Source organism: Terrapene carolina, unplaced genomic scaffold (genome assembly GCF_002925995.2).
Source record: "Terrapene carolina triunguis isolate 2854851 unplaced genomic scaffold, T_m_triunguis-2.0 Scaffold401, whole genome shotgun sequence".
Taxonomy (NCBI): domain Eukaryota; kingdom Metazoa; phylum Chordata; order Testudines; family Emydidae; genus Terrapene; species Terrapene triunguis.
This window is the reverse complement of record NW_020664752.1, coordinates 394,036-415,294: the sequence shown is the minus strand read 5'-3', so window position 1 is coordinate 415,294 and position 21,259 is coordinate 394,036. Positions and strand designations below refer to the sequence as shown.

General features: G+C 63.4%; 3 protein-coding genes across 3 annotated transcripts; 1 reads left to right on the top strand and 2 right to left on the bottom strand.

The window, feature by feature from the left end:
* Positions 1-8,633, bottom strand: SPHK2 (sphingosine kinase 2). Its single transcript, XM_024202040.2, has 5 exons — positions 7,445-8,633; positions 3,117-3,266; positions 2,790-2,884; positions 2,437-2,552; positions 1-2,067 (listed from the first exon to the last, which is right to left on the bottom strand). Exons 1-5 carry the CDS (start codon positions 7,866-7,868, stop codon positions 1,092-1,094), a joined length of 1,761 nt encoding a protein of 586 aa, XP_024057808.1. The 5' UTR covers positions 7,869-8,633; the 3' UTR covers positions 1-1,091.
* A 1,824-nt stretch (positions 8,634-10,457) lies between these two features.
* On the top strand, positions 10,458-15,586 carry RPL18 (ribosomal protein L18). Its single transcript, XM_026658128.1, has 7 exons — positions 10,458-10,544; positions 11,609-11,695; positions 11,960-12,067; positions 12,589-12,687; positions 12,886-13,009; positions 14,878-14,947; positions 15,462-15,586. The coding sequence occupies exons 1-7, from the start codon at positions 10,542-10,544 to the stop codon at positions 15,535-15,537; spliced, it is 567 nt and encodes a 188-aa protein (XP_026513913.1). The 5' UTR covers positions 10,458-10,541; the 3' UTR covers positions 15,538-15,586.
* A 1,771-nt stretch (positions 15,587-17,357) lies between these two features.
* Positions 17,358-20,470, bottom strand: LOC112121898. The gene is made up of 4 exons (XM_026658133.1): positions 19,832-20,470; positions 19,416-19,681; positions 18,612-19,121; positions 17,358-17,903 (listed from the first exon to the last, which is right to left on the bottom strand). Exons 2-4 carry the CDS (start codon positions 19,632-19,634, stop codon positions 17,463-17,465), a joined length of 1,170 nt encoding a protein of 389 aa, XP_026513918.1. The 5' UTR covers positions 19,635-19,681; positions 19,832-20,470; the 3' UTR covers positions 17,358-17,462.
* Between the last annotated feature and the right edge of the window lie 789 nt (positions 20,471-21,259).

The following is a 21,259-nucleotide window of genomic DNA, read 5'->3' as shown; positions in this document are numbered from 1 at the left end:
ACACAGGACAGACAGACATTATCTCCCCCCCCTCCCGCAGCACACGACGCTGGCCGTCCCCACTCACAGAACACAGAGGTTTTAGTGCAAAGAAATCTCCAGCCTGCATCCTTTGCCGGGCCCTGCCCCTTCCCGCCGGGCTCTGGTGCACCTGGCACACGGCCATCGGAGGGGGGCCAGCCTGCCAGCCTCTGGGACAGAGGGAAACTGAGGCACATACCTGCCCACCACTGCCCTCACCCCCTAGACCCCACTCCCCTCCAAAAATTTTACCTGCTGCTCATGTAGGGGAAGGGGGTCTAGTGGTTAGAGCGGGGGTGGGGTGGGGTCTGGGAGCCAGGACTCCTGGGTTCTAGCCTGGCTCCGGGGGGAGGGGGCGCTAGTGGTTAGAGCGGGGGCGGGCAGCCAGAATGACCGCACCGCGGAGATCAGCAACTGGTCTGCAACGCCACTTCCCCACCACCACCCCGCGTGTAATGGGAGCGTCTTGCCTGCAGCCCTGCCTCCAGCCCCTAGGGGGAGACAGAAGGCTGCACACCTGGCACGCATGCGAGGGCAGCTCCCCAGCAGGCCCCTAGGGGGAGACATGGGGTACTGAAGCACCTGCTCGGACACCTGCCAGCCCCTCCCACTCCCCCTAGTGGCCGGAGGCACCAGCCCCGTGGCTCCCCCCACGGGCAAAGCCTCCCCCTAGTGGCAGGCAATGGGAACAGGCCCGGTTCCGACTCCCTAGTGGCCCCTGGACACGGGATGGGGTAGAGGTGAAAAAGGGCCACGCGCAGCACCTCACGTAGCCCATCCCTTTCCTTTCTCGCCTGCGACCCCCACATGGTGGGAAACACCCCCTCCTCTCCCACAGGGGGTCACGCCCCCCCGTGACATTCACTCAGTGGGTGATGCCAGGATCAAAGCAATAAATACGCAGCTTTAGGCAGGAGCCGGGCAGGGGCAGCGCGGCTTGGTCCCCGCTGCGCCCCCTGCCGCCAGGAGGGAGGGCAGCACGTCCCCTTCCAGCCGTTTCTGGCTACCCCCTGAAACAAGCCGGCCGGAGAGGGGACTGGGGCCCCTCTCTCCGCGCCCAGCCGGGGGCATCAGCCGGTGGCAATCTTGAGGCGGTTGATGCCGGTGATAAGTCTGGCGAGGGCCCGGTGCACCTGGCCCTGGATGGGGCCGTATTCCACCCGCTCACCGTCCACGGTCAGGATGCCCTTGCGGGTGAGGGGCTCCAGGCGGAAGGCCCGGACGGGCACGTGGACGAGATGGGGGCACTCCTGCTCGAAGTGGCTGCCCTTCTCCATGGCCAAGAAGAGGCGGACCAGGGCGGCGCGGGAGATGCCGGCTTTGATGAAGCAGAGGTGGATGAGCCCGTCGTCGAAGCGGGCGAAGGGGGCGGCGAAGAGGTCGGCCCCCAGGTGGCTCTGGTAGATGGCCAGCACCAGCACAAAGTCGTCCTCCACCGTCACCCAGGAGCCGGGCACCGGCTGCCCCAGCGGCACCAACAGCTCGTCCGGGGGGCCGCCCACCTGGGCCTCACCCGCCCCGCCGGCCGGCAGCTCCCCCGGCCCAGGCTCGAAGGAGAAGCTGGGCGGGGGCAGGACGGAGGCGGAGGAGGGGGGCGGGGAGCCGGGCGAGGGGCAGGGTGCGGGAGCCGGCTCAGCCCCCCGGAAGGCGTGGCGCTCTTCACACAGCCCCATGTCGGACAGGGCGCGGTGCAAGGGCAGGCGCTGCAGGGGCAGGCGGCCGTTGGGGGCCACGGTGATGCTGCGGGAGATGGGCCGGTGGGCGGTGGCGTCGGCGGCGGGCAGGTAGGAGAGGCGCCCGCGGTAGGTGTGCATGGAGGCCAGGCGCACCAGAGTGCCCAGCGTGAAGCGGGCGGCGCCCATGTGCCGGTACTTCTCGCTCTCGATGTCCACGTCCGAGACGAAGCCCCAGGCCACGCTGAGGCAGGAGAAGCAGCGGGCACCCGAGGCCGTGGTGACGGCCACCAGGTCCAGCGGGGCCACAGCCGCATGGCACAGCAGCAGGGCGCAGTTCAGCAGCAGCTCCAGGCCCAGCACCTGCTCCAGCCTGCTGGGGGGCAGGATTGGGGTGAGCCGACCGGCCAGGGGATGCAGCCCCCTGGCAAACCACCCCCCCGATCCCCCTTGCTGCAGGGGGAGCCGCTCGCCCCAGCTCCCAGGGGGACACATGGGGAGAGCAGGTTGGGCAGGAGGTGCAGGATAGGGGAGGGCCTCTCCCCACAACCCCCATTTGCTCCCCATGCACCCCCCCAGTCCCAACTCCCCTTCCTGAGCCGGGTATAGAACCCAGAAGTCCTGACTCTCAGGCCCCCCCCAACCACTAGACCCCCTTCCCTTCTCAGAGCCAGAGAGAACCCAGGCATCCGGGCTCCCAGGCCCCCCGTCCCCCACACACCCCCGCTAGCGCTGCCCTTACCCGGCATTACAGTTGATGGCTCCGGCCAAGGCGTTCCCCGAACCACTCGGTAAAATCCCAACCGGCATCTTGATCGCCTGCTCCCAGTCAGGGCGCTCCATCAGCCCGTTGAGAACCTGCTCGGCACAAAGGTGAACCACTGTGGGATCTAGTGGTTAGAGTAGGGGGGGCTGGGAGCCAGGACTCCTGGGTTCTCTCCACAGCTCTGGGAGGGGAGTGGAGGCTAGTGGTGAGAGCAGGGGGGGGGGCCTGGAAGTCAGGACTCCTGGGTTCTTTCCCTGGCTCCGTGAGGGGAGCGGACAGCAGGGGAGGGTGCCGGGGACGTTATGGCCGGGGAAGGGGCGGGGCATTACCTCATATAGGAGCCCATCCCCTGAGATGGCGACGATCCCATCCCATTCTGCCAGGTTGATGCTCTTCACCAGCTCCCGGGCGTGGTTTGGCCTCTCTGGGAGCAGGAGGAGAGAGACGGGGTATCAGACAGCCCGTCGCCCTGCCCCCCAGGCCCTTCCCCCTCCCCCACAGCCCATCTCCCTGCCCCCCAGGCCGCAGGCCCTTCCCCCTCCCCCACCAGCCCGTCGCCCTGCCCCCCAGGCCCTTCCCCCTCCTCCCCAGCCCATCGCCCTGCCCCACAGGCCGCAGGTCCTTCTCTCTCCCGCCCGCCCCCGGTCCCCTGTCACCTGTCTGGATCAAGTTGAAGCTGATGTCCGCCTCCGTGATCATGGGCAGCACATGGGTCTGGCACCACTGGAGGGCCAGGCCCCTGCCCCCAAACGGGTTCAGCAGCAGCAGCAGCCGGCGTGGGCGCGGCAGGAGGCTGGGGGCGATGTCTGAAAGGAGAGCAGGGAGAGCAGGTCAGGGGAACCCCGCCTGGCGCTGAGATGCGGCTGCCTCTGGGGCGAGGCGCGGGGGCTGGGTATACAGGGAGCCCTTGCCCAGTGCTGAGACGTGGCCCTTCTGGGGCCGGGGGCTGATTTCACGGGGACCCCCTCGCCCGGCGCTGAGACGCGGCTGCCTCTGGGGCCGGGGGCTGGTTACACAGGGACCGCTCGCCCGGCGCTGAGACCCGGCTGCCTCTGGGGTGGGGCGCGGGGAGTACAGGAATTGTAATGGAATGCTGAACTGTTGAGCCACCCGATGCCCGTGGGCACCACACACCTCGCTGGAGCCAACCTCAGCCGTCCCTGCCCTTCCCCCCGGCAGCACATTAAAGGCTGATGGAAGGCCCAGCCGGGCGAGGGAAGCCCTGTACTCCAGCCAGATCTGATACAGACGCCTGCCGTGTTAGCAGCCCTGCCGCTTCCTGTACACAAGGTGCACGCTCCGGGCTGCCAAGAGCGAGCCAGAGGGAAGACATGGAAGCACCAAATGTTGCAACCAGGAAGCATAAAAAACCCCAACATACACCCCCCCCTCCCCCCGCAGACTCCAATCACCCGGTCTCGCCTCAAAGCCCCTGAATCTCTCAGCTTCGCTAGCCCACCCATTGGCAAAGCTCCCCAAGGAGAGGGACAATCCACAGGGTGCTCCTTCCGCTCCGAGCAAATGGGTACATGCTCTGACTTCCCCGAAGCCTGTCGCTAGGCTGACAAGGCCAGGCTGCTGCCAATTTTTGGTGCCTGCTTTATACTGCGGAGAACCGTGGCTTATGGAACAGCAGGTGTCCAGCAGAGAGCTGAAGGAGCAGGGGGAAAAAGGCTGCCGGTTTCAGAAGAGCTCGGCACGCATTGGCTGGCAACACGAAAACACCAGGGCCAGGCTGGGCGTTGGGTGCACGGATAAAAACCTTGCAGGGCAGTTGAAATTAAAGCCAGACTTAACCCTGTTCAAACAGCAAGCCCCAGCAATGCGGAGGGCAGCTGGCCAAACCTGAAAAACCAGAAACCAGCTTAGAAGCTGTTTGGACACGGTAGGAGGACAACAAGCCGTTGCCATGAAACCTCGGAGGCAAGGAGCGAGATCTCCCAGGCGAAAGGGTCAAACTCCAAACGCCAAAGCCTGACAGCCTAAATGCACAAGTTGGGGAACATTCGTATCCCAAGAGACGACGCACGCCCAGCCGAAGACGCACGCTTTCATAAATGCACGAAGTATGGACATTTTGCAGCAGTTTGCCGCACCCACGCGGTCTGAGCGGGGACTTGTATTACAGACAATCCAGATGAGACGTTGTTCTGGGACCGATCACGTGTGATGCCAAAGAGCCTGCCTGGAAGGCGAAAGTGAATATTCGTGGCAAGACTTGACAACTGGCCCAGGAGCAGAGGTCTCCCTCACGTCCGACGGGATTTACAATCGCCTTCGACCCCAACCAGAGTCGAGGTCACCTCATGCAGCCGTGACTTGCCCTGGAGGGCAGCCCAGGCCGGCTCATCGCAGAAATGACTTACAGAGACAACGGCTTTGCGTTCAGAGCGCACGGGATCAAAAACCAACGACCTTCTCGGCCGCCGCGTGGCAGCCACGATGGAAGAATTTGACGGAGGATTTGATCTTGGACGTTGGAAAGGAGATCCAGTAGAAAACAACAGGCCACGATTCACTGCCGCGGGATTTCAGTCATTTTGATCGCAAGCGAATGGAGACGCTGAGGAAATCAGAGAGCCCAGAAAAATCCCACAGCAGGGAAGAGCCATCCTTCGCTCTTCCGAGTTACAGATAGACACCGATAGCAGCTCCTGGCCATAGTCCTGCACAGCTCCGGATGGCACGACAACTCAGCGCTCCCGATCCGGCTTTGGAAAAGAATCTATGGAGAGAGTCACCAAGCCTAGAACCAGGCGATCACGTTCGCGACCGAGGGGACGGAGAAAAAGGATGGTGAACTCCAGCTGTCGAGTGCCCTGATCACATGGGATTGACACGTCTCCGTCCGTTCGTCGGGAGGAACGAGCCAGAACGCAACCTCCCCCCGCAGGTGGCGGATGCAGAGCGAGGCACCGACCGCTGAAGGATGCCAGGCCGACCACGGCCAGGCGGTGCAGCGAACGGCCAGCCAGGCGGCCAAGCTGTGACACAGTCGGGTCATGTAACGAGGAACCCAGGACAATATTAGACTGATCCGCCCTGAGCTTCTGAGCCAGCGTGACAGTGGCAGGAGGGTGGGATGTGGGGGCTGGTTATACATGGACCCCTCGCCTGGCACGGAGATGCAGCCCCTCTGTGGTGAGGCATAGGAAGAGGGCCCTCTACTGAGTCCCCCACCCCACTCCAGGCTGCATAGCACCCCCCTAGGGCCCAGCACAGACTGCCAGGGGAGAGCGCCCTGCCCGGCAGGGTGAGGGAAGTAGATAAGTGAGCCCGGAGGATGTGCAGGGAGGAAAGATGAACCCAGAACCACCACCACACACTGCAAAAGGAATGCTGGGGCATGCAAACACTCATCCATTTCCTAGTGCCTGCCCACTGGGAGCTGGGAGCCAGGACTCTTGGGTTCTCTCCCTGGCTCTAGGACGGGAGTGGGGTATAGTGGTTACAGCAGGGAGCCAGGACTCCTGGGTTCTATCCCCAGCTCTGGGAGGGGCATGTAATCAAGTGGTTGGAGGGGGGTGGATGCTCCTCACTCCAAGTCAAAAGTTCCCCGGTTATCGTACCAGGCGGAGACGGCTGCACTTTACACCCAGGGCTGATAGTGGGGCAGGTTCTGCAGGGTCCCCAGCCCAGAGAGGCAGCGCTGATACCCCCCCAATATACCCTATGCCCAGCGTGCCCCTCAACCAGCCAGCCCCACTCATGCACCTCAATTGCACCCATGCACACCCCTGCCAGAGCCCCCCACCCTGTCCCTACGCACTCCCTGGAGCCAACCCCCATGCCACCAAGCCCCCGTCCATGGCATCTGCCCCCCAATCCAGCCCCGCCTTCAGCACCCTCCCATCCCTCAGCAGGTGCATAGAGCTGGGGAGCCAGTGCCGAAGGCAACCCCCAGTCCCTCCAGGAGGGATCCTGCCCCCCCAGGGTTTGGGAGGCTCCTTGAGAGGCCCTGATATGGGAGGGGTTAGACCAAGTGTGTGTGCAGGGGGAGAGATGGGGCCCCCAAGGGGAGCCTAGGGGGTGGAGGACAAGGAATCCGACAGCCCCACCTTCAAGACAATCCATTGACCTTTGGCCACGCTGTGGAAGACAAAGGAGCCCAGCCCAGCCCTGCCCCTGGATCCCCGCCCGGGACAAGGAAAGGACGGGGCCGCACCCGGCCTGCAAATTCCCTGAACCGAGGCGTTGCCATCCGGGCCCCAAGCATGCCAGGCACCACCCGGGTACTGGTTCCCCAGCCCCACCTGCGGGCACACACAATCCAGATAGCCTGCCTCCCAGCTGCCCCATACTCTAGGGGCTGGACCCCTCTCCCAGGGCCGGGGAGAGAACCCAGGCGTCCTGATCCCAGCTCCCCATTCCACCCGCCACGCTCTAAGCACCAGACTCCCCCTCTCCTCCCAGGGCCAGGGAGAGAACCCAGGCGTCCGGGCCCCCATCCTGTGCCTGTAAAACCCACCAAGGGCGGTTCAGCCTGGCAGGCGAAGCTAGAGGGGGCAGGTGGGGCAGGGGTCCCCTCTTCGCCGGGTCTGGTTTTGGGGCTCTCCAGCAGCTGAGATCACGGAGCCATTGCTGGCTGCAACCCCCTGTCCCGGGCACACATTCAGGGCCAGGGCAGTGAAACGTCCGAGGGGGGCTGACGTCCCATCTCCAGGCCCCGGGCGGAACCGTCTCTGGGTCTCCACAACAGCATCTGTTTTATTATTGTTACAGCAGGTCCAACCGGAGAGAACTTAGTCTCGGGTTCTGGGAGCCAGGATGCCTGGGTTCTCTCCCTGGCTCTGGGAGGGGAGTGGGGTCTCGTGGTTAGAGCAGGGGAGGGCTGGGAGCCAGGACTCCTGGGTTCTCTCCCTAGCTCTGGGAGTGCGGTCTAGTGGGTGAGGGCGATGCGGGTGGGGGCTGGGAGCCAGGACTCCTGGGTTCTCACCCCAGTTCCGGGAGGGGAGCAGGGCAGACGGCACAGTGGTGGCCTTACCTGTGTCACTGGAGATGGGGATACCCAGCACCAGGCACTTGATGGCAGCCGCCCATTTCTCCGCCACCGCTTGGTTCTTCTCGTAGTCGTCGGCCCCGTCCACTTGAAAGGTCCGTGCCGCCCTCTGCCGCCCGCGCCCCGACCCCACCGCCACCTTCCTCTTCTTCAGCGGGTAGGCGTAGACAGAGAAATACGCCGCCCGGTCGGCCGGCGCCCGGCTGCGCAGCGTGTGGCAGCCCACCACCTCGGCCAGGGGCACCACGGTGCGCTGGTCCGTCTCCGGCTTGGGCACCAGCCGCTGGATGTGCAGCGCCGTCTGGGTCAGGCTGAGGGCGTAGCGGGAGCCCTTGGAGGGGTAAGCCCCAAACTCCCCGTGAAGCAGCGTCTCCGCGCCCTCGCCGTACGGGCCCAGGACGAGGCTCATCTTCCCGGCGGTGCCGTGGCCCACCCAGCCTTCCCCAGCAGGCTCAAGCCGCACCTCGGGTGGGTCCTTCCAGCACCATCCACTCTCCCCCAGTTCCCCACCCCACCCCGCCCAAACCGCCACTAGGACATGGCCCGCTCCTGGGCAGGGGGGTGGATCAGCACCGGGCCGGCGGGCCAGGGAACAACTAACCCCACTAGGAGAAATGTCCAGACCCAAACCCCAAGTCTGTTCTGCTGCCTCTGGCCCACCCAGACTCCGGTGAGATCGTCACACCCCAAGATGCCCCATCCCCGCGGGGAGCGCCCCGGGGCAGGAATCTTGGGGAATCTCAGGCAGCCGAGGAATGAGAACCGGCCTGACTAAGCGGCTCAGCCGGGGGAAGGGCCCGCAGGGATCCAGAAGCCGGCTTTAGCCTTTCCCCTCCCGAGGGGCCCAGCGGGGAGGGGGGAGCTGAGTTGGGTCCAGCCCTCTCCCCCCTCCCCGATGTCTGCCTTCGCCTGGCGGTGGGGGGCCCGGCTAGGCAGGAGGGAGCCAGGAGTCGCTGGGATTTTTAAAGACACTTAGAAAGTTTCTCTCCACCACCCCCCTCCCACCGGCCCGCAATGGGGCCTGGGGAAACGGGGGGGTTGGAACCGATCCAGACCCCCCCAGCTAGGGACGCAGGCGGGGAGCAGCCTGGCCCCGCGCTATAGGGCAGGGGGGCTGGGAAATGGGCCCCCCTGCAGGGCTGACACCTGCCACCATCCCCTGCCCCCGGCAGCAGGTGCTTCCCCTCGCCCCCCTCTTACTCCCTCGCCCCCCTTCCCTCTGCCCCCCCTGGAGCTGCCTCCCTCCCTCCCTCCCTCCCTCTCTCCAGGAAGTGCTTCCAGCAGCCGCTAGCCGGCCCCATAAATGGGGAGGCGTGGCTGGCTCCAGCCAATCACAGAGCTGCCCTTCCAGTCTCACCAATCAGGGCGCTCGACACCCACGCCCACCTCCGCTCCTACTCCCGGACCAGGCGGCGGCCACCTTTGTGGTGGGCAGCGCCGGCTTCGCCCTGCTTCCGAACGCCCCTGTGGCGGCCATCTTTGTTGTGGGCGGAAAGGTCTGGCTCCACCCTCCTCCCTGCGATTCAATGGGATGTGGCGGCCCTTTTGAGTGTGGGCAAGGGAGATAGTTTCCTCCCTGTATGAACCGACGCAGTGGGGCGGCCATCTTTGTTCTGGGAACTAGGCCCTGCCTTTATTCCCAGCCCTCCCATAGTAATCAAATGGGCATTACGGCCATCTTGGATGTGGGCAAAGAAAATTGCTTCTCCCTCCATAACAGCTAATGCAGATGGCGGCCATATTTAGTAGGGGAAATGCAGAGCTGGACTCCCATTGTGCTAGGAGCTGTACATCAGTTATTAGGGGTATTACGGTAGCACCTAGGAGCTCCAATCACGGCCCAGGACCACATTGCGCTAGGGGCTGTACATTATTATTTCTACCAGGTGTTAATACGGTGCCGCCCAAGAGCTCACAATCTAAGCACCCACAGTGGTTTAAGTTTATTATAAGTGTAACAAATTAATAATAAATTAATAAATAATAATTTGTAATAAAAACAACGAATTATTTGCATTGTGCTAATACTTAAAGGCATCAATCAGACTCTATGTATTATTTTTAATAATGAGACACACACTATTATTCTAGTCTATTCCTCCCATATTGGTATATAGATTTTTTATCCCATCTGTGTGGTAACCAATTCCTCCCCTCCTCCTACCCCCCAAGATTCAAATGTACAAGTAATTGTGTATGAATGGCAACCAGAGAGACCTGAAAATGAATGGACGGAAGAAGTTTTCCATTGGAAAATGAATATCAGGTAACATCAAAACGCAGGCATGTGTCAATGTCTTGTAAACGTTCTGCAGAAAACGTTTCCTTTCAATATGGGCCAAAGGTTTCCTTTCGGCCGCTTCCTTTGGGCTTTGATGTTCTCCGTGATAAGGCAACACAATAGAAAGGCTTAAAGGTGTCCATGAGGCCGAAAGGAAGCAACTCGGGATGAATTATTTTGCCCAAACAGGTGAGATTTCCACTTGAGGGAGGAAACGAAATTGCAACATGTCAGAATTCCCCATGGATCTGAGGCGCAGTCACTGTGGTCTAGTCTAGTGTCCAAACTAGTCTAGTCCGGCTGGTCTAGTCTGTCCAGTCTAGGATGACCAGACAGCAAGTGTGAAAAATCGGGACAGGGGGTGGGGGGTAATAGGAGCCTATATAAGAAAAAGACCCAAAAAATCGGGACTGTCCCTATAAAATCGGGACATCTAGTCACCCTAGTCCAGTCACCAACTTCGGATCTGTTCTGCTCTATTCCTGTCTAGTGACCATGTTATATTGTACTCTGGTTAACTCCAGTAGCCACATTCTGTTCTGCTCTAGTATCCCTGGCCCAGCCTAGTCTAGCCCCAATCTCTGTGATAACTGATCTGGCTGGGCTCCATACACTCTATCAGCTGCTCTATTATAGTTCGGAGTCCTCCAGCACCATCGAGCCCGCCGGCCGGAGCGTCGCACGTCTGGCCCCAGCGGGGCTCTGCCTGCCGCCGCGCTGCCATAGAGCGGAGCGCCCGCTCCCATCAGCACCCGCGCGGCCCCGCCTCCTTCCTTCCCAGGCCGAGCCGCCGCCGCCGCCATGGTAAGCGGGGGGGGGGGCGCAGGGGAATCCGCCGCCATCCGCCGGGCAGGGGGCGCCGAGCTCGGGCCCGGGGCTGCGGGGGCCGTGGCGGGGCCCCGGGGGGCCGGATCGCCCTGAATGGGCGGGGGGGCCTCCATCGTCGGGGCCTCCCCGCACACATGCGGGGAGCTGGGGGGGCTCCTGCCCGGGGACAGCTGGTGGGGGGCGGGCAAGGGGAGGGGTCTGGGGGTGGCATGTGAGAGTGGGGGGGTACCCAGCCGTGGTGGGGGGGGATCCCAGTGGGGGTTGGGGGAGGGTACGGGGGGCACATAACGGGGATGGGGGGCACCCAGTGGCGGTGGAGGAGGGTACGGGGGGCACATAGCAGGGGTGGGGGGATCCCAGTGGGGGTTGGGGGAGGGTACGGGGGGCACATAGCGGGCATGGGGGGCACCCAGTGGGGGTGGAGAAGGGTACAGGGGTCACATAGAAGGGGTGGGGGGATCCCAGTGGGGGAGGGTACCGGGGGCACATAGCAGGGCTGGGGGGTTACCAGTGGGGGTTGGGGGAGGGTATGGGGGGCACCATGTGCAGAGGCTGGGAAGGGGGTCATATAAGAGGAGGTGAGGGGGCACATGGGGCACCAAGTGGGGTGGGGGTTGGGGGGACCTGTGGAGCAGAGGGCATGGAGGTTACCTGGTGTGGCGGGGAGCACCCAGCAGGGGAGGATACAGAGGGCACCCAGTGTGGGGGGTACTGTGGGGCATATGGTCTGAGAGGAGGGATGGTACTGGTGGGTGGGCTGTTTGGGGGAGGCTGGGGGGGGTCACCCTGTAAGGGGCAGGATGAAGAAGGGAGGAGCTGGGGGGACAGGGCATGGGGGGGGCTGCTGTGTGCACCCTGGGGTGGGGGGGGTTCTAATTTGCCTGGGAGCAGTGGCTGTTGGGGTAGCGGCAGCAGGGGATGGGGTGACTTACGGGGTACTGGGTGCATGGGAGAGTCGGGGCACCCCTCAGACCCATAGCTTGGGGAGTCCTGGGGGGAGACACTGAGGTAGGGGCCCTGACAGTGTCTGTCCCCCCCAGGGTGTCGATATCCGACACAACAAGGACCGCAAGGTTCGCCGCACGGAGCCCAAGAGCCAGGACATCTACCTGCGCCTGCTGGTCAAGGTAACGCGCCCCCCGCCAGGACGCCTGGGTTCTCTCCGCTGGGGGAGTGTGGGGAGTGAGGACTCCTGGGATCTGTCCCTGGCTCTGGGAAGGGGAGGGGGGGCTGGGAGCCAGGACACCTGGGTTCTGTGCTTGGCTCTGCCGCTGACTGATGTGACCTGTGCAAGCGCAGCCAGTAGACCCTTTCGCTGCCTCAGTTTCCCCTGGGTGCCTGTGGGGTGGGGGTGGGGCGAAGGGCTCCCCCTGACGGCCATGTTCCCCCAGCTGTACCGTTTCCTGGCGCGCCGCACCAGCTCCCGCTTCAACAAGGTCGTCCTGAAACGCCTCTTCATGAGCCGCACCAACCGCCCGCCGCTTGCCCTCTCCCGCATGGTACGTGGGGACCGGGGGAGGGGGGGGTCTGCTGGTGCCCCTCGACCACGGCCCCTGCTGGCCCTACACAGCCCCAAACCCCGTCCCGCGGCGGGCTGGCCCTACCCTCGACCGCAGCCCCTGCTGGCCCTACACAGCCCCAAACCCCGTCCCGCGGCCCCTGCCGGGCTGGCCCTACCCTCGACCGCAGCCCCTGCCGGCCCTACATGGCCCCAAACCCCATCCCGCGGCCCCTGCGGGGCCGGCCCTACCCTCGGCCCCCGTCTCGCGGCCCCTGCGGGGCCGGCACCACTCTCAACCCCGTGGGCCCTACACGGCCCCAAACCCCGACCCACGGCCCCTGCCGGCCCTACCCTCGACCGCCGTCCTGTGGCCCCTGCCGGGCCGGCCCTACCCTCGACCTCCTGCCTGAGTCCCTGTACCCTGGAGATACTGACAGCATGTCCGGGGAGGGCCATGTCCCGGGGGCACTGCCCAGAGGGGGGGGTCCTCACTGAGCCTCTGCCCCCTTCCTGCCCCAGATCCGCAAGATGAAGCTCCCGGGGCGGGATAACAAGACAGCCGTGGTGGTGGGAACCATCACCGACGACATCCGCATCCACGACATCCCCAAGCTGAAGGTGAAACTGGTTCTGGGAGGGGAATGGGGAGTGGGGGGGAGCCAGGATTCCTGGATTCTCTCCCAAGCTCTGGGAGGGGAGTGGGGGGCTAGTGTTTGGGATGGGGGCAGGACTCCTGGGTTCTCTACTGGGAGGGGAGTGTGGGGGGGAGGCTGGGGGCCAGCACTGGGGCTGTCACTGACCCGTCTCTCCTGGCAGGTCTGTGCCCTGCGGGTGACCCAAGGAGCCCGCAGTCGCATCCTGAAGGCAGGGGGTCAGATCATGACCTTTGACCAGCTGGCCATGGCAGCCCCCAAGGGCCAGGGCACCGTGCTGCTCTCGGGTGAGTCCTCCCACGCCCTCTGCTGGGACGGGCACCGGCCCTGCCCCACACAACTTGCAACAGGCAGCTGGGGCCAGCTGGGCTGCAGGGCCGGGGCTCAGCAGGGGGCGCTGTCCCCGGGCAGCCAGTTTGAACAGGGTGGGGTGTTAGGGCCTGCACTGTTAGTGCTGTTGAAATGGACCTGCCCCACCCCAGAGGGGCAGTGTCCCAGCGCCGGGCGAGGGGTCCCTGTGTATCCAGCCCCCGCGCTCCACCCCAGAGGGGCTGTGTCCCTGCACTGGGCAAGGGGTCCCTGTATACTCAGCCCCAGCGCCCCACCCCAGAGCTGGCCGCCCCAGGCGGGGGGCCCTACATAGAATTATAGAACTGGAAGGGACTTCGAGAGGTCATTTAGTCCAGCCCCCTGCACTCATGGTAGGACAAAGGATTATCTAGGCCATCCCTGACAGGTGTTTGTCCAACCTGCTCTTAAAAATCCCCAGTGATGGAGATTCCACAACCTCCCTGGGCAATTTATTCCAGTGCCTAATCACCCTGGCAGGAAGTTTTTTCTAATGTCCAACCTAAACCGCCCTTGTTGTAATTTAAGCCCATTGCTTCTTGTCCTATCCTCGGAGGTTAAGAAGAACAATTTTTCTTCCTCCTCCTTGTAACAACCTTTTATGTACTTGAAAACTGTTATCCTGTCCCCTCCCAGTCTAGTCGTCTCTTCTCCAGACTAAACAAACCCAATGTTTTCAATCTTCCCTCATAGGTCATGTTTTCTAGACCTTTAATCATTTTTGTTGCCGTTCTCTGGACTTTCTCCAATTTCTCCACATCTTTCCTGAAATGTGGCGCCCAGAACTGGACCCAATATTCCAGTTGAGGCCTAATCAGCGCGGAAGAATTACTTCTCGTGTCTTGCTTACACTTCTGCCAATACATCCCAGAAGGATGTTGGGTTTTTTTGCAGCAGCGTTACACTGTTGTGGTCCCCCAGATCCTTTTCTGCCGTACTCCTTCCTAGGCCGTCATTTCCCAGTTTAAAGAACAGAAGTACTTGTGGCACCTTAGAGACTAACAAATTTATTTGAGCATAAGCTTTCATGGGCTAAAACCCACTTCATCGGATGCATTCATTGTATGTGTGCAACTGATTGTTCTTTCCTAAGTGGAGCACTTTGCATTTCATAGATTCTAGGACTGGAAAGGACCTCGAGACGTCATCGAGTCCAGTCCCCTGTCCTTATTGAATTTCATCCTACTGACTTCAGACCATTTCTCCACTTTGTCCAGATCATTTTGAATTTTAATCCTGTCCCCCAAAGCGCTCGCAACCCCTCCCAGCTTGGTATCGTCCGCAAACTTTATCCGTGTTCTCTCTATGCCATTATGTAAATCAGATATTGAACAGAACCGATCCATGCGGGACCCCGCTCGTTCTGCCCTTCCAGCCTGACTGAACCACTGATCACTACTCTCTGGGGACGGTTTTCCAACCAGTTCTGCACCCCCCTTATAGTAGCTCCATCTAGGTTGGCTTTCCCTAGTTTGTGCATGATCAGGTCTGCGGGACGGTATCAGAAGCCTCCCTAAAGTCAAGCTCTACCCTGCCGGCCTGGGAGTTGCCTCGGGCACAGCTGTGGGGGGGCTCCTGGCGCAGAAGAACGGGGCTCTCACCGCCGTGCCCTGGCAGATGGAGTTGCTGGCCCCGAGCTCTGCATAGCGCCAGGCTGCCCCTGTGGGCTGGTGGCCGGAGCAGCCCTCCTTGCGCTGTCTCTGAGCCAGAGGCCACGTCCTTCCCTCCGGGCCTTTCCTGGGAGTTGGGGGGGGGGCTGTGCCCCCATGCGAGGGGTCACTTTTGGTGTAACGCTGTCTCCCCACAGGGCCCAGGAAGGGACGCGAGGTGTACCGGCACTTCGGCAAGGCCCCCGGCACCCCCCACAGTCACACCAAGTGAGTACAAACCCCCTCCCGCCCCTGCTCCAGGTCCCGCTTCCTGTGCCTGGCCCAGCTGGGCTGAGCACGAGCCCTGGCTGGGGGGAAGTCCGGGTAATAGAGGCATATCCCCAGAGTGGATCATGTTCTTGTGGGGGGGGGGGGGCCGGCACTGCTGGGTTCTCTCCCTCGCTATGGGAGGGGAGTGGGGTCTGGTGGTTGCGGGAGCCAGGACTCCTGGGTTCTCTCCCCGGTTATGAGGGGGGGGAGCCAGGACTCCCAGAGACACTAGAGCCCCGTGACCTGCCCCGCTAATGCGCTGGGTCATGTCTGAAAACAACCCCCCCTTGTGCTGCCCCTGGAGCCAGCACCAGCCGTTTGCCCAGCTCCTGCAGGCACCTCGCTGCGGGGTGCCCCTGGGCCTTCCACCCCTGGAGAGCGGGCGGGGGGCAGCCTGTGAACTGGGCCTGAGCAGAGTGGGGGAATCCCTGGCATGGGGGGCAGCGCTAACCCCTCTCTCCCCTCCCCGCAGGCCCTACGTGCGCTCCAAGGGGCGGAAGTTCGAGCGGGCCCGGGGCCGCCGCCCCAGCCGGGGCTACAAGAACTAACGGCGCCGGCCCGCACCTGCCTGTGTCCAATAAATGGGTCAGAACCGTGGGCTGGCGTCTGCTGTGTTTGCTTGCGGGGCGGTCCCCTTCCCCCCACTAACCCAGAGGGGCCACGGGTCCCCGTATACCCAGCTCCCACGCCCCACCCCAGAGGGGCCATGTCCCAGTGCGGGGCAACGGGCCCCCGTATACCCAGCCCCCTCGCCCCAGAGGGGCCATGTCTCAGCGCCAGGGGAGGGGTCCCCATATACCCAGCCCCTGCGCCGTGCCCCATCTCGGCACTGGGTGAGGAATCCCTGGATAACCAGCCCCACTGCGGTGGGGCCGCGTCTCAGCACCAGGCGAGGGGTCCCTGGATAAGTAGCCCGTGGGCCGCCCCAGGTTGTAACAGTGTCTGTATTTGCCCCTGTCCCTCTCCCACAGACAGCAGCTGTGAGGGGGGCAGGGCTAGGTTTTGGGGGCACCTGCCCTTCCAGTGGGGCTCAGGCTCCCTCGCGGGGCTGCCCCCTGTACCCTGGCATTGGCTCCTCCGGGGGGGTGTGGGCTGCTTGGGGCCGGTGAGCAGTATGGAGCACTGTCATTCTCTCTCCCTCCCCTCCCCCCCCCCCCAATCTGTTCTGCCCCAAGGCTCTGCTGGATGGGCTCCGAGTCAGTGGGGCAGAGGAGATCCCAGCAGGTGCCTCACTTACGCTGCAAGTGGCCAGTGCCCTGCCCCTCCAGACAACCTCCCCCCGAGGGAGAGCTGGGGCCAGGACATGGAAAGCCCACCCCACCCCTGCTCTAACCACTAGACCCCACTCCCCCCCAAGAGCCTGGGGGAGAGAACCCAGGAGTCCTGGCTCCCAGCCCCCTGCTCTAATCACTAGACCCCACTTCCCTCCCAGAGCCTGGGAGAGAGAGAGAGAACCCAGGAGTCCTGACCCCCCAGAACCCACAATCCCGCTCTGTCAAGGGAGGGGCCGAGGGCTTTCTCCTGCTCCCCGTGGCTGCGGGGCAGGGCTGTGCCCCCAGGGAGGGCGTAGGTTGCAATACAGGTGGATTATTGGAGGGGGCCCTGCTCACGGATCTCTCCTCACCGCTGTTCCCAGGAACAAAGGGTTTATTTCCAGCCAAAAGCGGGGACAGGTTACAAATAATCCACGAACCCATCCGCATGAAGAGCAGCAGGGATGTGGCCAGTGGCCCTGCAGCCCCCCCAGTTTGGCAAAGGTGGGGAATTGCCTCCCCTCTGCAGGCACCCCCAAACGGCTCGAGCCCGGGGACAGGAGGGGGAGAAAACAAAGCGGGAAACCGAAGCAGCAAAGCTGAGGATAGAACCCAGGAGTCCTGGCTCCCAGCCCCAGTGCGCTCTAACCACTTGACACCATTTCCCTCCCTGACTGGGGGGGGGGAGGCGGTACTGGGGGGGGGGGGGGGGGTCCTGGGAGCCAGGACTCCTGGGTTCTATCCCTGGCTCCACCCTTGGCTGAGCATGGTCTTTCTGTGCCTCGCTTTACCCGCACCTGTGTGGAAGGGGGAATGATAGGGATCCAGCTGCCTCCAGCGCCCCGATACCATCCCATCCTCCTGCCTTCGTGGGCTGGAATTGGGGGGCGGGGGGGGCTCGGCCCCTCCCAGGGCTGAGGAGCAGGATTTGCCCCTTCCCCAACCATAGCCCCCTCCCAGTGTGGACCCCCCCAAGAGGAGGCATTGGGGGGCCAAATGCCCTATCCAGGCTGCCACATAGATCAGCTACAGCTGAGAGCAGGACCCCCCTGCCCACCCCCAGTGAGCCCCCTTGGATGCTCCCCAGATCTCCCTTCCCCCTAGCCACTGGCAGGGGGGAATCCAGGGCCCCATACCAGCCCCACACCTGCCAGCCATGGGGGGAGGCAGGGAATCCCCAAGGCCCACCTCCCCCCAGGGGCAGAGGCAGACCCCCCTGCCTAGGCCAGCCCCATGGGCTCATGCAGCAAGCAGGCCAGGTAGCAGCAGATGGCCCAGGCCCGCCCCACCTGGCCCTCCATGGCGGGGGGCTGGACCCCCCGCAGGAAGCGGAAGCGCAGGGCCTTGTCGGCCAGGCTGGCCAGGCTAAGCACCTGCCGGCTGGCCTCCCCCTGCCGGGCGCTGAGGGCCACGGGGCCGTCCTGCAGGAAGGGGGGCAGCCCCGGCCCCCCCTCCCCGCCCTGCAGGGCGGGGCTGCAGCAGAAGGCCAGGAAGCCGCTGGGCGCGGCCAGGGCGCAGCCCTGCAGGTCGTAGAGCCGCCGGCCCCGGCCCTCGAAGCAGAGCTGGGCGCAGTCCAGCACCACCAGTGGGACGCCCCCGACCCGCGCCGCCCGCTGCGGCTCGAACCGCTCCACGTAGCGCGGGCTGCACCGCACCGGCACCTGCGGGAGAGGGGGTGGGAGTGTCAGGCCCTGCCCGGCGGGGGTGGGGGGGGCTCCAGGCCACTCCCCCTTCCCAGGTGGGGGGACTGTCCCTCCAGGCCACACCCCTTCCCAGGTGGGGGGACCAGCCCCTCCAGGCCACACCCCCTTCCCATCTGAAGATGGGACTATGCTCCCCCCCATATGGGGGGGCTGACCAGTCCCTCCAGGCAACCCCTGCCCCTTGGGGGGGGGGCACCCCTCCAAGCAATGCCCCCTCCCCATGTGAGGGGTGGACCAGTCCCTCCAATCTATTCCGTGCACAGATTCTCCCCTACTCCCCTCGAGGGGGCGCCAACTCCCATCTGGCCCCAGGGTGGGGACTGGCTGGCTCAGGGGGTGGGGAATGGGGCCTGGGGCCTTTTCCCCCTAGGGGGCGCTGACTCCCATCCAGCCCCGGGGTGGGGAATGGGGCGCCGACTCCCATCCAGCCCCAGGGCAGGGACTGGCTGGCTCAGGGGGTGGGGAATGGGGCCTGGGGCCTTTTCCCCCTAGGGGGCGCCAACTCCCATCTAGCCCCAGGGTGGGGACTGGCTGGCTCAGGGGGTGGGGAATGGGGCCTGGGGCCTTTTCCCCCTAGGGGGCGCTGACTCCCATCCAGCCCCAGGGCAGGGACTGGCTGGCTCAGGGGGTGGGGAATGGGGCGCCGGCCCCAGGGTGGGGGCTCACCTGGGCCAGCCGGGTCTCCATGAGCTGGGTCCAGCTGAGCCAGTAGCGGGAGGCGGTGGCCTCGGAGAGGTGGAAGCGAAAGGCCAGATCCTGCAGGAGCAGCCCCAGCCGCAGCCGCACCAGCACCAGGAAGAGCTGGTCCTCGGGGCTCAGGGCGCTGGGGGGGCCCGGCTCGGCCCCCCGCTGCGGCTCCCCCTCCGTCAGGAAGGCCAGGAACGCAGCCAGGCGCTGGGCGCTGCCGAAGCCAGTGTAGAACCGCAGCCACTTGCCGTCGTCCCGGACGCTGGCCAGGCAGAACCGGCCCGGCCCGGCCCGGCCCCCCTGCTCCTTCAGCTTCTGGCTGATGTGCAGCACCGTGCTGCGGCTCCGCTCCAGCTCCTCCTGCAGCCCCTGCGTCTGGCTCGCCAGCTGGTCCCGCTCGCACCGCAGGTTCCGGTTCTCCGCCTCCAGCGCCGCGATCCGCTGGCCCAGCTCCGACGCCAGTGCCCAGCACTCGCTCTCCGACCTCTCCTACGGCACGCAGAGCCAGAGACGCGGCTGAGTATCCGGGGACCCCTCACCCAGCCCATCTGGGTTGGGGCACAGGGGCTGGGTATCCGGGGACCCCTCGCCCAGCCCATCTGAGGTGGGGCGCAGGGGCTGGGTATCCGGGGTCCCCTCGCCCAGCCCATCTGGGGTGGGGTGCAGGGGCTGGGTATCCGGGGATCCCTCGCCTGGCGCTGGGATGCGGCTGACTCTGGGTTGGGGTATGGGAATGATGCCCTCGCCTTGCAGCACAGCGCCCCCTAGTGCCTCGCCCCTCACCTGCAGCTCCTGGCAGCGCTCCTGGCTGGCGGCCAGAGCCTCCTGCGAGCTCTGCAGCAGCTGGCTCTGCCGATGCACCGTCTCCTGCAGCTCCCGCACCATGCGGCCCAGCGCAGCCGGCTCCTGGGGGACGCCGTAGGCCCCATGGTCGTGCTGCACGGCCGGCTGGGTCCCGCCCCGGTGCTGGGCATAGCAGGGGGACACCCCGGCCATCTCCATCAGCTCAGCTGCCAGAACCAGGTCCCCGATGCCAGACGGGGCTTCCGCTGCAGGGACAGGGCACGGGGTCACTGGGGGAGAGAACCCAGGAGTCCTGGCTCCCAGCCCCTCCTCCCCCCCGCTCTAACCACTAGACCCCACTCCCCTCCCTGAGCCGGGGGAGAACCCAAAAGTCCTGCCCCTCTGCGGGACGGTACCTTTGTCCTCAGGCGTCTCTCCTGGCAGCCGGCAACCCGGGCGGATTCTCCTTCTTTGGGGCTCCAGCAGGTTCTTCCGGGCGCCTCTCTGAGCTCTGCCGGGCGCCTCATCCTGCACTTCCTGCTCCGGCCCGTAGTGGGCGCCGGAGACGTCGTTCGGGGAGATCTTGGCAAACCAGTAAAGTGCCCGAATCACTATTGCTTATTGCTAACAGTAGCCAAGTCAGCCGGCCGTAAAGTGGCCATGCAGCAGCCTTAGCTTAACCAAGGCAGGAGGGGAGGGGGTTTTGGGTACCACAGAAAGGGCGGCTTCACCCTCCGCCCTTCCTGCTAAGAATGTTGAAATTGCTGAGACTTGTCTTTTAGAAAAACAGGAATCTGTCTATCAGGGCATGAAGGCACGTACTCTAAAACCCCCCACATCTGGTTAAATTAATGATCAGAAGGAAACCTCTTGCTTGACTCTTAAAAATCACTTGCTTAGCAAGTTTTCTTTAAGTGACGTCATCCTAGTGCTAATGTATAAATAAGGGGGGGGGGAAGTTTGCGTTAGTTGGACTGTTCGGGAGGGTTTCTTCAGGGACGTTCCCTCGGGACGCATCTCGGGGGTCCCCACCGGCAGACGGAAGATTTGGCCGACGGAAGTCTGCCGTTGTGCCATTTGAGAGCCACACTCAGCTTTGGTAATTATCGAGGGTTGGGGGTGTTTTACTAACCTGTTGCGGATGTGTGTGAGTGTTTGAGATTAAGTAAAGTTTAGCTTTAAGTTTAAGTGTTGTCCTGTGTGTGCCAGCCATCTATCGGTCGGATGGCCGTGTCTCCCCTGATTTATTTCCTGACACCACCTCGCACTGAGCAAAAGAGCTTTGGGTTGAAAGAACCCCGGGTAACAACGTGGCTGGGTTCATGATACTCCTCGAGCGGGGATGGATAAATTGGGGGCGGTGGGGGATAGATTCATTAAGGGCAAGTCATGCCCTGATTGCCTTCTATAATGAGATAACTGGCTCTGTGGATAGGGGGAAAGCAGTGGACGTGATATATCTTGACTTTAACAAAGCTTTTGATACGGTCTCCCACAGTATTCTTGCCAGCAAGTTAAAGAAGTATGGGCTGGATGAATGGACTATAAGGTGGATAGAAAGCTGGCTAGATCGTCGGGCTCAACGGGTAGTGATCAATGGCTCCATGTCTAGTTGGCAGCCGGTATCAAGCGGAGTGCCCCAAGGGTCGGTCCTGGTTTTGTTCACATCTTTATTAATGATCTGGAGGATGGGATGAATTGCACCATCAGCAAGTTCGCAGATGACACTACGCTGCGGGGAGAGGTAGATACACTGGAGGGTAGGGATAGGATACAGAGGGACCTAGACAAATTGGAGGATTGGGCCAAAAGAAATCTGATGAGGTTCAACAAGGACAAGTGCA

What these genes read in the sequence shown, in the direction of transcription:
- SPHK2 (XM_024202040.2), bottom strand. Translation starts at nt 7,868, where the DNA reads ATGAGCCTCGTCCTGGGCCCGTACGGCGAGGGCGCGGAGACGCTGCTT. An exon ending in GGGATGGGCTCCTATATGAG is followed by an intron (nt 2,553 to 2,789) that starts GTAATGCCCCGC and finishes TGTGCCGAGCAG; the next exon opens with GTTCTCAACGGGCTGATGGA. An exon ending in GCCATCAACTGTAATGCCGG is followed by an intron (nt 2,068 to 2,436) that starts GTAAGGGCAGCG and finishes GCCCCCCAGCAG; the next exon opens with GCTGGAGCAGGTGCTGGGCC.
- RPL18 (XM_026658128.1), top strand. An exon ending in CGCTTGCCCTCTCCCGCATG is followed by an intron (nt 12,068 to 12,588) that starts GTACGTGGGGAC and finishes TTCCTGCCCCAG; the next exon opens with ATCCGCAAGATGAAGCTCCC. An exon ending in ACGACATCCCCAAGCTGAAG is followed by an intron (nt 12,688 to 12,885) that starts GTGAAACTGGTT and finishes CTCTCCTGGCAG; the next exon opens with GTCTGTGCCCTGCGGGTGAC.
- LOC112121898 (XM_026658133.1), bottom strand. Translation starts at nt 19,634, where the DNA reads ATGGAGATGGCCGGGGTGTCCCCCTGCTATGCCCAGCACCGGGGCGGG. An exon ending in AGCGCTGCCAGGAGCTGCAG is followed by an intron (nt 19,122 to 19,415) that starts GTGAGGGGCGAG and finishes TGCGTGCCGTAG; the next exon opens with GAGAGGTCGGAGAGCGAGTG. An exon ending in TGGAGACCCGGCTGGCCCAG is followed by an intron (nt 17,904 to 18,611) that starts GTGAGCCCCCAC and finishes CCTCTCCCGCAG; the next exon opens with GTGCCGGTGCGGTGCAGCCC.